This window comes from Lichenostomus cassidix, chromosome 1 (assembly GCF_008360975.1).
Source record: "Lichenostomus cassidix isolate B80296 chromosome 1, HeHo_3.0, whole genome shotgun sequence".
NCBI lineage: Eukaryota > Metazoa > Chordata > Aves > Passeriformes > Meliphagidae > Lichenostomus > Lichenostomus cassidix.
Window position 1 is genome coordinate 70,875,083 of NC_139479.1, and position 13,740 is coordinate 70,888,822.

General features: G+C 39.9%; 1 protein-coding gene across 1 annotated transcript in view; it reads left to right on the forward strand.

Moving 5' to 3' along the window:
* The first annotated feature begins 6,809 nt into the window (after nucleotides 1–6,809).
* The window catches only part of MICU2 (mitochondrial calcium uptake 2), a 141,152-nt gene continuing 134,221 nt past the window's right edge, over nucleotides 6,810–13,740 (forward strand). The window contains exon 1 of the mRNA XM_085063005.1: nucleotides 6,810–7,802. Within this exon, the coding sequence (XP_084919131.1) occupies nucleotides 7,566–7,802 (237 nt within the window). The 5' untranslated portion in view covers nucleotides 6,810–7,565. The remainder of the gene's footprint in view (nucleotides 7,803–13,740) is intronic.

Sequence of the window (13,740 nt, forward strand, 5' to 3'; positions counted from 1 at the left end):
CCACTTTAACATTTATCTCGGGATGAGACAAATCATGCCAGAGATGCATATTTACCCCATTAACAAGAGCATAAGGTGACAAATTCAGGTGCAGACACCTGTATGTAGACATTTATTTTTAGCAGGATGAACCTTACCCATGTCTTACACACCCCTGCCCTTTTGCACAAACCTACTTGTGCATGCTTTAGTCCCACCAGTCTCCTCTGTTCCTCAAAAATTAAGTTACAGCTGATTTGCTGTTGATCCTCTGGATTACTTCAACTAAACCTTTCTATTATAGAGCAGATACAGAGTGTCTACAACTAAGCTGCAGGAACATGAGACCCAAAAACAGTGTAAATGCCGTGTGAACAGAAGAGTCCCTAAGACTTGTGAACATGAGATAGCCTGTGTATCTCAACTTTTTACTCTTGGTACAGCTTATGCCTTCTTGGACACATGCAATTTAGATGTTCCAGAATACCAACTCCCTCAAGTTCCCTCAAGACCTTTTCCTTCTCTAGAAAAAGATTATGTAATGGCTTGGAAATCTTCTCTGGGTGTACTCAGCAAAACAGTTCCTGCCTGACTAGTGCCAAATGGGGGCTGTCAACTTTATCCATAGCTTTGTCAGGGATTTTTATTAGTGTCATTATTACTGTGCCTTTGTAGGTGGACCCAAAAGTCCCTTTGATGCAGCTACAGACTGAGGACCCTCATATAGGAAAGATACCAAGACTGCCCACAATATTTAAACAAATAGTAAAGCCGTTTTTCAGCTCTGCAAGTCCCAAATGCAGACACCTACAGAAAGAGATTCTGCTGACTACAATGAGCTTCATATTAGGACTTTCAACTTTTTTATGAAAGGATAGCTGAATCTTTTATAGTGAAGGGGTGTGTCTACCACACACTTGTTCTACTAGGTTAGATCAGACCCTATACTAATTTTAGTTACTAAACAACTAAACATACATATATGGAAAATAATAGTTTTTCCCTACATATACAAAAATAGGTGCAATCACAGCTCATAAATAGTATTCTGAGCAAAAGAAGAAAAGAAGAAAGCCCTGTTTGAAATAATGGAATACATTAGAGAAAACAGTAATTTAGAGTTTTATAATTCCTTTCTTTTTCACAGAAATAATTATATATACTTCACCATCTTCAGTAGTATTACAGATGGGATAATTAAAGTAACTTTCATTAATAAATCACAGTAGCAGTGCAACATGTTATTAATAGTAGCTTTAGACCACGGTCTGGGAAAAGAAACAAGAAAGAAACATATGATGCTGCTTCTACTTCAGTATTTCCAGAAAACATATATTTTAAAAATCTTTTACAGGTTAAAATACTGATAATTCTATAATTGTTTCTTTAGTAATACTGTGAAGTAATGCCTTGCCATCTTTATAGTATTTTTGAACTAAATAACAATAATTATTTTAAATTATATCAGTCTCAGTCACATTGCATTTAAAAATATAATGTCAGAGTCCCTAATAAATCCTTCTGGTTTTTCAAGTAACACAGATAAAATTAACTTTGCTAATCTTGACATGTTTTATTGTATCCTTATGTACAATTTCTATCCCTCTCTCTTAAGTACAGAATCTATACAGCAGAAAGTCTTAGGCAACCTTAACCATAGTTATTGCTGCCAACTCTTCCTATAAAACTCAGGGTGAAATACTGGTATAATTAAAATTGATTGCAATGCTCACACTGATTTCAGAGAATGAAAGAAAAGAAACACTCCCTGAAATACAGCAAGGTCCCAGTAACACAATTCTATATTTGCATAGGAAGCACTGGTAATAAGATTTCAGGAAATCCTGTGATGAATACATTAGTGGCAAAATACATATATAATTGTGTATATATTTGTACATATATAAAAATACAAGTTAAAAGTAAAAATGATAGGATTTCACTTAGATATAGGTGTCTTTTTTTAATCAGTGCTAGCAGCATTTCAGAACAATGTTTGCAAGGGAAGAAAATGAAGTACAACTTATTCAGCTGGAAACATGAGGAAAACATAACCACTAAAACACGTAATGTAACTCCATTTATTAAAATGTTTTCAGGAGACCTCTATTATTGTTGCAAAAGTGCCATGGGATCTTATCATTAAAAGATAAAACAGTGGTTGAAACATAGTTCTCATCTAATAGCAAGAAAGTCCCCAGTCTTCAAAGATTTATGTATACAGCTAATTTTATGCAAAGTAGTCTTGCTTCAGACCACAGAATTTTTCAAAATGCTTAACATTAGGCATAATATATGTAAGTTTTCACATAATTGAGACTTAAAGCCCTACTTGGAAATTCATAGCAATTATACTTTTCAAATTAAAAAATGCATATTCCTTCACAAGAGAGTATCAGTTTTGACCTACCTTATGTATTCACATTAGTGTTTAAGTAGTCTGTGTACCATTTTATGAATCAAATATTTATCACAAAAAGGTCGCTGCCAGCTTAGGAACTGTATTTTAAAATCCTTCCAATTCCATTACTGTTATTTTCCATTCATGATTCACTTTTTAAAGTAAGAATTTTGCTTTCAACTTTCTTTCTCTGATTTTCAACTTGACTTAAAAAAGGTAATTCTGAAGTTTGAGGGAACTTGTTACAAATGCCACCAATGTTTTTCAGCTCACTACATACAAAGAGTGTGGGAAGACAGTGTGTTAGAAAGGTCAGTATAAATGAATGCTATGAGAGGTATTTGGGGACACATATCTTAGATAAATTTTAATTCTTTTCCTTCTAAATGGACTCTATCATGATAAGCTTTCAAGTAACTTTAGCAAGTTGAAAATACTTGAAGATAAGCTATATTTATAGTGTACCTCCTAAATGCAAAGATTGCTGTGAACTCTTATTTACGAGCTGAATGGTGTTATCTAGCCACAAAATGTTCACATTTATTTTCAGTTTTACTAGGGGATGAATGTTGACTGTCTGATAATTCATTCCATTTCCATCATCTCCAAAGCATACAAAACAACTGGACTTTCTGTAAACTAACAGCACATTGTCATCTTAAAAGATTCTTCATTGGAGGAAAGTATTTCAGAAGGTATTTTCTTGAAACTAATCTCTCCTGTATTTGTTGTTTGGTTTATTTTTTTTTTTTCTTGTGGAGGCAGGATGGGTAGAAATTACAAAAATGCTCAAGATAAGGCTGAACAGGGCTCTGAGCAACCTGACCTAGCTGAAGATGTTTCTACTCATTGCCGGGGGCATGGACTAGGTGACCCTTAAAGGTTCTAACTACTCTACAAATAATAGCCTTTCTAGCATACGAAGCAGCTTTGGTAATCCCTGAACTTCTAGCCTTCACCATGAAGACCTTGGTACAGGACTTTTGAGACTCTGGATAGAGATCAAGGTATCAGCTGGCCAACTTTAATGACTGTCCACTTCTGTCCAATTACCCTGTACTTTTCTAAGTGTGCTAGGAATATTTTGTGCTATCACTTTTTGGAAAACTTGTCTTCCCTGTGCTTACATCCTTACCTGCTTCAGAGTGTTTGCCTTGTAATCATAGGCAAACAGATTGGTCTCATGTTTGCTAAAGTAAAATAGAAGTGATGTTCTTAAAAAACCATGTAGGTTTGAAGGGGCTAAAGAAGGTCTGGCTTTGTGAGACCTCCCATTTCAATCTTCTGTGTGACTTTGGGCAAAATATAATCTTACAATGCAATTCTTGATTTACAAAACCAAGCAGTGATATTTCCTGTCATTTGATTAGCTTGTCTGTTCAGCTCTGCCAGGAAAGTATCAAAATACTGTTAGCACACTGCATAGCCTACTAAAATCTCACATTTGGTTGGAGCTTACTGTCATAAGTACTTATGTTAAATAAGTCAGACCACCCCCACGCTATTTCTCGTGAAATGGGGACATGTATACAAAAGATGACTTGCCAGCTTCCCCCTCAACTTACAAATGGCTGATCATTGCCTTCCCCAATCCAGTTTATGCAGCATTTGAAGTCCGGGAAGACAGACAAGCATGATGGGTGGCCCTCAGACTAACAGACTGAATCCAGCTCTCAACTCTTCCCCTGTAAGAAAGGTTTAGACAGAATGTAACAGGAGTTAATTTAAGCTGTTACAAGAGTAAATGAATGCTGGCACTAAGCCTAATGCTCTTGAGGGGATTGGAGTTCTAGCAGAGAGTGAATCCCTGTTGGAACTTGGCCTAACGCTCTTAAAAGGCACTGAGACGTGGAAGTGGACCTTCAGGCAGGAGGAGATGAATGTTTACTTGGCATTTGTAATTTTTTGCTTTTGACTTTGTAACGAAACTTAAATAAGTTTCTGCCAAACATAATTTCCTAAGAATGACAGGACTCACAACGGTTTTGTTTCACGGTAGTATGTTTTTGTCTTTTGATATGACTTCACATTATATTCATTACAACTAACAGAAAAAGACTGCATTTAAGCATTGTTACATAACTATTCAGAAGGACATTGAATCTTGAAGAAAAATTACATTTTAAACATTTCAGAAAAATATTTTATTAGCATTTTCATTTGCTTTTTCAAATTTTCAGCAATGCAAACACCTTTAATACAAAGTCTTAAGTCAACACATAAAAAGCATTTTTTAGAAAAGCAGGTATGTCATCTTGCTAAATGTAATCATTTCTGCTTACAAGAGCAAGGAGGAGCAAACTGAGCAGAATGGGAAAGGGAGGTAACATGTTAGTGCTGCAGGGTACAGTAGCTGATGATGTTTGTCACCACATAACTCAATTTGTCTAATGAAACTTGTGTGATATTTACCAGACTGTCAGTGTCATTTCTACAGACCACAGAGCTCTTTGCTTTCTGTCATAAACTACCCTGCAGTCATATTGCATGGGGTGAAACAGGACTATGCCTGACTAGCCAAGAGTTTTCCAGCTATTCAGGCATGTGTTCCAGCACTCACAACTATACCAGCATGGTGACAGCAACACAGCTGTGAGCAGCATTAGTGCAGGCATAGCTTCGTACTCCTGGACCCTGAGCCCATGAGGTGCATTTACTGCAGAGAGAGAAGGGGTGGCTAAGGACACTTAACTTGCCCATCAGCATCGCGTGCTTGCAGCCATATGAGAATAGCTCTCCATTCCCACTGCAGTTGTATCTGTTCCAGGCAGGGATGTCATCTGAGGAAAGACAAATGACCTACTTATTTGTTTTTACTTAAAGAAAAACTGAAAATGCCTGTCAGAGTAATGAACTAAACCTCCTTGCCTGTGCTGTGGTCGTGTGTGTTCAACATCAAGGGATCTGGCATTCAGAAATCAAATTTCTCAGCCACCCTTTACAAGATGTTCCCAAGATGTTGCCAGCACTCACAAAGTGCTTGCTATTGGCTTACACAGAAAGTAGAATACTTTTAAGGTGTTCGTACAAATACTGTGTGTCAAACTATAAGACTGGGATGGAAAATATTTTGTCTCTCTAGAGAGAAACAGAAATAGGCAATAGGATTTTCATGCAGAAGAAGTGGGATTTTGCAGCGTGTTTAAGTATAACAATTGACAGATTTCGTTCCTATGTTTTACAGTATATTGGGATTTAAAAGCCTTTTCCCATATGAGTTAGTTTCTAGGTCTCTATGAATAGGAAAAAGGTTTTGGAATGTACATTAGCATGTAGAGATGGAAACCATTCTCCCTGCATGTTGCACTCCTGGGTGATTTTGCATTCCCCATTTGTGCTCCCCAGAGGTGTTTTTGAAGGGTTTATATCCTGCTAAGGACTTGGGTCCTGAGATGCCTGAAGATGTCTCATACACTTCACAGAATGACACTCAGTGAACAACACATGCTGAAGAAGACTGGATAAATTCTGAGATGCTGTTAGTTAAATGACTGAAATTACCCTCTATGAAACCGAATTTGTGACTCTGAACTCAGGTCAGGGAAGAAGAATGAACTAAAATTACTTTGGTGGCACTGACAGATGACCACCTTTTGTCGGGGTATTTAGGGCAAAAAAGTATTTCCATGTTTCTGAGCCTGTACCATAACATTTGTTATTGTTGTTATTTGTAACATTGACAACACAGTACTGGCTGTCATATCAGAAAGAGCTGAAAGATACAGTTCACTAGACTGAGTACATTCTGAAGGCCTCCAACCAAAGACTGAAGTAACAGAAAATTACATGCAGCTGTTCTCTCAGCAGTCTCTCCACATTCACATGGAGTCACTAGGTGAATTACTCTCATAGCATGGATGCTGGCACTGCCAACATATAAATGACACGTAACTTCATATGACTTTATCATTAATTACCAAATGGCCCAATTTTTGAATGTTACCAACTAATTAATGTTTGAGTGTAACCAACCAAGACCTAGAGACCTTTGATAAAACTATGGTAGTGAGAAAAAAAAGCTCTCTGAAGCATTCAGTGAATACTTGTCTTTTGGCACAAGTGATTACTGCCAACCAAGTCGTTCTGTAATGCTTCTCAAGTTAACACCTCTGCCACGACAATTTCTGTAAACTCATCTCCTGTCATCTGCACTTCATGAGAAACTCTACTCTGCCCTTGAAAATGATATTCTAAACATGCTCATGCTTTTGCTGTTTCTCATCTGGATCACACACTGAGCAACATGTCCACACGTGCCATCAATGCCTAGAAAATCACGAGTGTCGGGTCAGCCCTGCTTGTGGAAGATCACCTCACCTGCCTCGCTCAGTACCCCACGCTTCCCGCAGTGCTTCGAGCCCCGCTCGTGACCCACTGCTCCTCGTGTACTCAGCAGTGGTTTAAAGCTCTGGGAGAACAGTCTCATCAGGGCATCAGGTGAAGCTGAGCCCTGCGACAGACACACTGCGGTGGCCGGGGCACCCCTGGGGCCGCAGGACCGCTGCAAGCGTCGCCACTTTTCACTCGCTACCGCACAGGCCAGGCCTTCCGAGCTCCCTGCCCTGACACAAGCGAACACCTGGCCCATGCCCTGGCCGCCCTCCCTCTCCGCCAGGAACCCGCCTGGCTCCCAGTGGAAGCCTGGAAGGGGCCCAGCCGCCTCCCCTCACCTGGGGGCTCCCCGGCCCGGGACGGAGGGAGCGGGAGCACCTCCGCCTGCGTTAAGAGCCACGGAATCAATCAGGTTGGAAAAGACCTCTGGGACCATCGAGTCCCACCTGTGGCCCAACACCGCCATGTCAACCAGACCGTGGCACTGAGTGCCACCGCCAGTCCTTCCTTAAACAGGAACGGTGACTCCATCACCTCCCTGAGTAGCCTATTCCAATGTCTAATCACCTTCCTGTGAAGAAATTCCTCCTAATGTCCAACCTAAACCTTCCCTGGCGCAGCTTGAGACTATGTCCTCCTGTCCTGTCGCCTGTTGCCTGGGAGAAGAGGCCGACCCCACCTGGCTACACCCTCCTTTCAGGTTACCTCTCTGCCAGCTCCGTGCCCTCCGGCTGTGGGGGAGGCGTCGCTCCCGCTGGCGGAGCGAGGCCGGAGCGCTCCCGGCGGGACCGAACCGGAGCCAGAGCCAGAGCCAGAGCCGCCCCCGCCCCGCGGCCTCGGCCCGGCACTGCGCATGCGCGGCGCAGCCGCCGCGGAGCTTTCCGGGAAGATGTCGGCGGCGTGGAGAGCGGCGGTGGCGGCGGCTGCCCGAGCCCCGCTGCGGGGGCGGCTCGCCGGGATGAGGCCCCCGCGCAGCCAGCGCCGCCCGCCCGCATGGGGGGCCGCTGCCGCCGCCGCCCTGGTCGGGGGAGGTTGCCTGGCGGCGTGTTACAGCGGGCGGCCGCGCGTGTTCCCCACGGTCCTGGCTCAGGTAAGGCAGCAGCATCCCGGCTCCCGCCGGCGGGCAGGGCTGGGCGGGCGCGCCGGGAGCCGGGGCCCGGGGGCGGCTGTCGGCGGCCCGCGGACGGGTTGAGGTCCGGGGTAGTCAGACCCCTTCGTGAGGCGAGACTTGGCTTCGGGAGCCGTCCTGGCCCCGGTGGTGCAGCAGGTAGTGCTCGTCCCCTGCCCCATGGCATCAGCAGCGCGTCACTTACACTGGCCGCCTCGCCTGATCCACGGGGACTCCGCCGATTTCCACAACGGGAAAAAGCAGGGTTTGCCTCAGCACGGAGCCCTTTCCCTGTCCCCTTGACAGCCCTGGCCGTGCAGCCCTATGGAGCCATGTGGTTTGCACAGACACACGGCCTGCACTGAGCTCCGCGATTGCTGGTGACTGTCAGGGGAAACTTTCACGTTGCCCGCTCTGTACGTCAGCTGCTGTTAGACAGTCATGCACGGTTTTGCCCCTTAAAAAAGAATATTTCACGGAAGTAGTACTTTTGTAGCTGATACTTTGTCTGCAATGCATCACACAGAATGATTTTCTCTTACTGTGTCCAAAATGTGTGCTTTGAATGCTAAAATGTGGTTTGCCTTGGAGTATCAGTGCACGCCAGGAAGTCTATGCTCAAGGGTATGATGGTTATTATTTACTGAATAATCTTTGTACAGTTTCCCAGTTTTATCCTTTTCGTGGAAATCGTGGGCTTTTTCTTGTTCTTCCTTCAGATAAGAAGTTACAGTCCTTTGGAGTTGGTTTGTTCTTTCAAAACTGGAAGACCTAAATGCTTTTTAGACCATAGAGTTTAGGTGTGATGGTGGAAGAGGTCAGTCTATGCTTGCAGTGCCATTCATCTACTTATATCTAAGATTTTTTGGAAGTATTCAACAGTTTGTATGCTTTGATGTCTTATCTCTTAACAGTGATTGAACAGGCTGAACTACAAGCAGATAAATAGCAACCTTTATTCTTGAGGGCAACCTTTATTCCTGAGTCAAGAACAAAGGATAATATTTTTGATGTTGTAGTCGTCATCGTGGAGAATATCTAAGCTACATCTTAGGAAACTCAGTTTGTATTAGATAAGCATTTTTCTAAATAGATTAGCTAGTTGTCCTGGTTCCTTGGACAGCACACATTAAACTTTCATTTTCTGAATACATCTGCTAGCCAGGAAAGCATCCATTACTCCACTAGATATCTGAGTGAAAATATATCTCCTTGTTTTTATACTTAATTATGTGAGGTTTCTCAGTAACATTGCATTATATTTTAAAAGTCCTGTCATTGAGACCAGTTTCATATTTGCATGGAACTCTTGCTTAAGTAGATGTGTATGTAGGTATATATAAAAAGTGTTAAATGTGACAAGTAATTACTTTTAAAGGGTGTTGAGTGAAGGAATCTCGTTCTGGTGCTGATGTGTTCTCATGTAGAAGCTTCCAAGTAGTGCATGGAAAGTCCTACAAGTACACTTTTAATAATTCTGAGGAGGAAGTCCAAAAGTGTAGGCCTTGCTTAAGTGATGTGGGTTTGGGGACAGTAAATTGCTGTACTCTGAAAATGTTCAGTCATTTGTTCAATTTGAACTTTGCAGTTTTCCAGTAACATGATTGTTGGAGAAGCTAGTTCTCCATGTTGCTGCAGTTAATGAGCTTTTTTAAAACTACCTAAGAAATGACCATGCAGAACGTAATGCTGCAAGTGGATTGTGCAAGTTATGAGGAACAGAGTGATAGAGCCAGAGAGGCATGCTGCAAGTCTTTTAAGCAGTTTAGATGCTTCTTGTGGCTTCATCAACAAGGCCTACTGGTTGCTCTTGAGAAGGCAGTGAGATTATGCTACAGTGCTTCCCAATTTTCCTTGGCAATATAGTCTTGACTATTGAATTGCTGCAAAATAGGTTGTAATTATTTAAAATATTTGACAAAGTGACAATGTATCTCCATGCTGTAAAGAACCAATAGAATAATATTGTATGCTTTTCAGCAGCATTACGTTATGTTTAAAAAGTTGTGTCATTAAGACATTCAATGTCACGTCTGTGTGTGGCTGTGGTGTAAGCACAATTAAGCCACTGAGTAATTTTCATTCTTGTCCTAAGTGAGCTGTAACTATCATTAGTAACTTTGTTTCAGAGACAAAGATTTTGTTGTAAATACTTCCTGTTTGTTTAGGTTAAGTAGTTGATGTCATAACTCTATTTAGAGTTTCTGTTTTTCTCACTAAAACTAGTCTCTGTCAAAGTGGTCAGACATTTTTCAGCTTTTCCTTGTTCTAGGCAATTTCAGACATACAATTTCTAGTGAAATTGGCAAACAGCATGCCAAAGGTCAAATTCTATAAATTCAGTACTTTTTTTTCTACTAAAGGTTTTGAATATTCTAAAATCAAAGACTGATAACTTTGGCACCTAGTTTCATAAATATATTTTTAATTTCCATTCTTTCTTCCTGTTGGAGTGGGCTTAGTCCTGCCCGTATTAGTTAGTCGCACTTCTGGCTTCTGCTCAGATTGTATGAAATCCAGCCTGTGTATGAGTCTGCAGAATCAAAGGTCCTGCAGGGTCAGATAATCTGTTTTCTTTTTGTGAGTTGTATGGATAGCATCTGTTTTATTTTGTAGTGGCTTATGTGTGGTTACTGTGTTTTAATATAATTGTTTATTCTGACAATAAATTTTCAGTCCAGGTTTTTTTTAAAGCTTTGACCCAGGTTTTTTGTCACCATCTTCACTGCCACTTATCTGTTCTTACAGCATGCATTAAGTGGTTAACATCTCAGTAATATAACTTTCTATATTTAATGTAATATTACCTCAGATGTAATATTTCATGATTTATGAAGTTATTTTCACTTTCTATCTTCATTTGCTGACCTACTGTGTAGAAACATGTAACTAATATATATTGGATTAAGTCTTTAGTGTTGTTTGTAAAAGTCTACAAAGATTATTATAGCAAAATGAACATAATATTTTTGAAACTTTTTTTTATAGTTAGCAGGTTTTAGCTCTATCTACACTTGTTATTTACTAGTACAGATGCACTGCCAATACCCAAACCAGGTGTAGCTTGTGCTGGGAAAAACTAGATCAATTTTGGTTTTTTAATAAAATTAGCTAATCAGCTTGTATCAAGAGAAGAAAAAAGAAGGGAGGGGGTAAGAGCTTTTGTTCTACAAGTGTAACTTGGAATGGCGATTTATGTTGAGTTCACTAAAAGTGTTTCTTCTATTATCCTAACCAACACAGCCAGGTCAAAAATGCTCTCACTGCCCTGCGCACTGCATCGATACTATACAGGCTGCTTTTCTTCTTTAGTAGTGAAATTCAAATGACACAATGGTATATGGTTTGTAACCTTGATCAGGCTTGCAGTATTGTCTCTTGTGCCTTTATTCTCTCAGAGCATGCAGTTTGCAATACTAACATGGCCCACTCCATCTAAATTAGGAACTTCCCAATGCGTGTTCGATCTTGGACGCGTACAAACTGCAAATGATAAGAAAATTCTGAGAAGCAGCAGGCTGCCAGAGGCAGTATATCCTGCCCCTGCTGAGTCTTTTATGGCCATGTTTAGGTCACTAGCTTCAGAAAGAATATAATTTGATTTGCCCTTGAAAAGTTGCCATCCCTGCAGTGTGTCACAGTTTGTGCTAAGTCTAAGTCACTGTTTTCTAAATGAGACTGACTGGAGTTCTTCCTAGCACATAGATAAGTTTTGTGTGCAAAGTCTTGTCTGCTGATAAACATTATTGTTTCAGCATTCTCTTTTTAGGTTTGTGGGAGCATTAGCTGGTACTTAACTATTTGATACTGTTTACGTGAGGTAAGGAGGAAAACACAACTTAGTGACAGCATTTTTTTGCTCTCTTGCATCAGCAATCTTCTTCAGTTATTCCAGATGAGAGGAGGCTCAATTTGTGTCCTGGAGATCTTAATTACATATGTTGTATTTGATCATACTGCAAATATTAAGATAATCCTTATAATGATGATTTACAAACAATTTGTGATAATTTAAAAATATTTTTAAGTGTCTGAATTTCTGATTTTATTTAAAATACATTTATTGAAACAATTCTGTTTTGGACTGCATTAGTTTTTTAATTTTACTTTAAACTGTGTTGAATGTTTCATAATTTTCGAGTGTTAGTGATTGTTAAGAGAAGCAAAGATGGGAGTGGTGACTTTGTATGTCACACTGCCTACACATTGCATGGGAGTGGTGACTTTGTATGTCATGATATGAAAACATATCCTGAGCAACTGGGAGTAAGAAACTTCAAGTGATTAAAACTGGAGCTTAGATTCTTGTTCCAGGTCTATATGTGTACCCACCACAAAAATATCTTTGGAACTATTGCCTTACACTGTTTAAAGAAACCAGAATACTGTAAAAGATTCCCCAAACACTAGTTTGTTCAGAGAACAGTCCCTTGGTTCTGCCACTGTGGAAAGGCAAAATAGTATGTAAACAAATCCTAGGACTGTGGGGAACTCAGTACCGCAGCTCATAAGGTAATCTACATGGAGAGCATATATGAAATATAACTTAAGTTTATCAGGAGTTTAGTAAAAGTCTCTGGATTCCCAGACTTGGAGGGTGATTAAAAAGATTTTAAAAGTTTTGTAATACTACCTGTGGTTTTTTGTGACACTTTGAGATGTATGCCATATCTCTAGAGAGGTTGAGTGCTGAAATATAATTGGTTTAGACAAGTTGCAATATTTTGTGCATGGTTTTATCTCAGGTAAAATTTCCAACCCAAATCAACAGAAAATTTTCAAAATAATGTCTGCTATAAGCGTGTTACCTGTATAATGTATATTTGCTTGAATGATAACTTCTGGCAAAACCATGTAAACTACATATGTTTCCAAAACAGTTGTAATCAGTTGCATGCAGGTCAAAACAGCATTTTGTTTAAATCATCTGAATTAATTTCTACAGAGCTGTGGAAGGAAGAAGTACATAGCTCTGGGATTTTAATTGGCTTTTTACATATCCTTAGTAACCAGGTTCACTTTATGGCTTAAGTTATACTTACACTACTTTTAGGCCATGCCTTCTTATTCACTATATTTACTTTTTTTTTTTTTTTTTTTAATAGACAGTGGTATTTAGTAAGGTAAGCTGTGCATAGTAACTGCACATGAAGGATTTTTGGCTAGATAAAAATATACATGTGGCATTTGAATTCAGTCACCAAATAGAAAAAAAAGTGTATTTCTTATACATTAACAACGATTCCTACAAAGTTACGTTAGTGCTTTGACTTGTGAGACACTGATGAATCTTGTTAGAATGGGAATTTTTGTGAGACTATCTTTGCAATGTTTTAAAAGCCTGGTTCATGCTGAGGAAAGAATATTGCTATTAAGATGAGGTGTCTTGATAAATATAGAACCTGGGATAAAATTGCATAAGGATTTGTAATGATGTATAGAATCGCCTGGAGGGAGGAATGTGGTTCTAAAATAAAACCAGAAAGAATATGTGCAGTCTAATCTGAGAAACATACAAAAAGATTCTTGTGTGTACTCTGTCATCAAAGGGAAAAGGTTGCCTGCTTTTGTTGGAGCAAAAGTCCCAGGATGGGTTTTTTTTCTCCTAAGTAATATTTTAAAGTGTTTGTCTTCAAGTCTTTATTCTATTAGAAATTGAGAATGCAGATGCACATACACGATTCCTGGGATGCTCACTAAGTAAAATTAAGCATGTATAAAATAAGTCTGCATCATAGTGTTTTAACATGCTTTTGAAACATAACACCAATGTTTGTAATCCACATCAAACAAGCTGCTCAGTGATGGCTCACAGGCCTCACAGAAGCCTCGTAGTGGAATTCAACTTGTGTGAACCTGACTGCATGGTCACATTATTAATACTTAAAATCTATGTAGTAAAACAATGCCATGCAAAAAT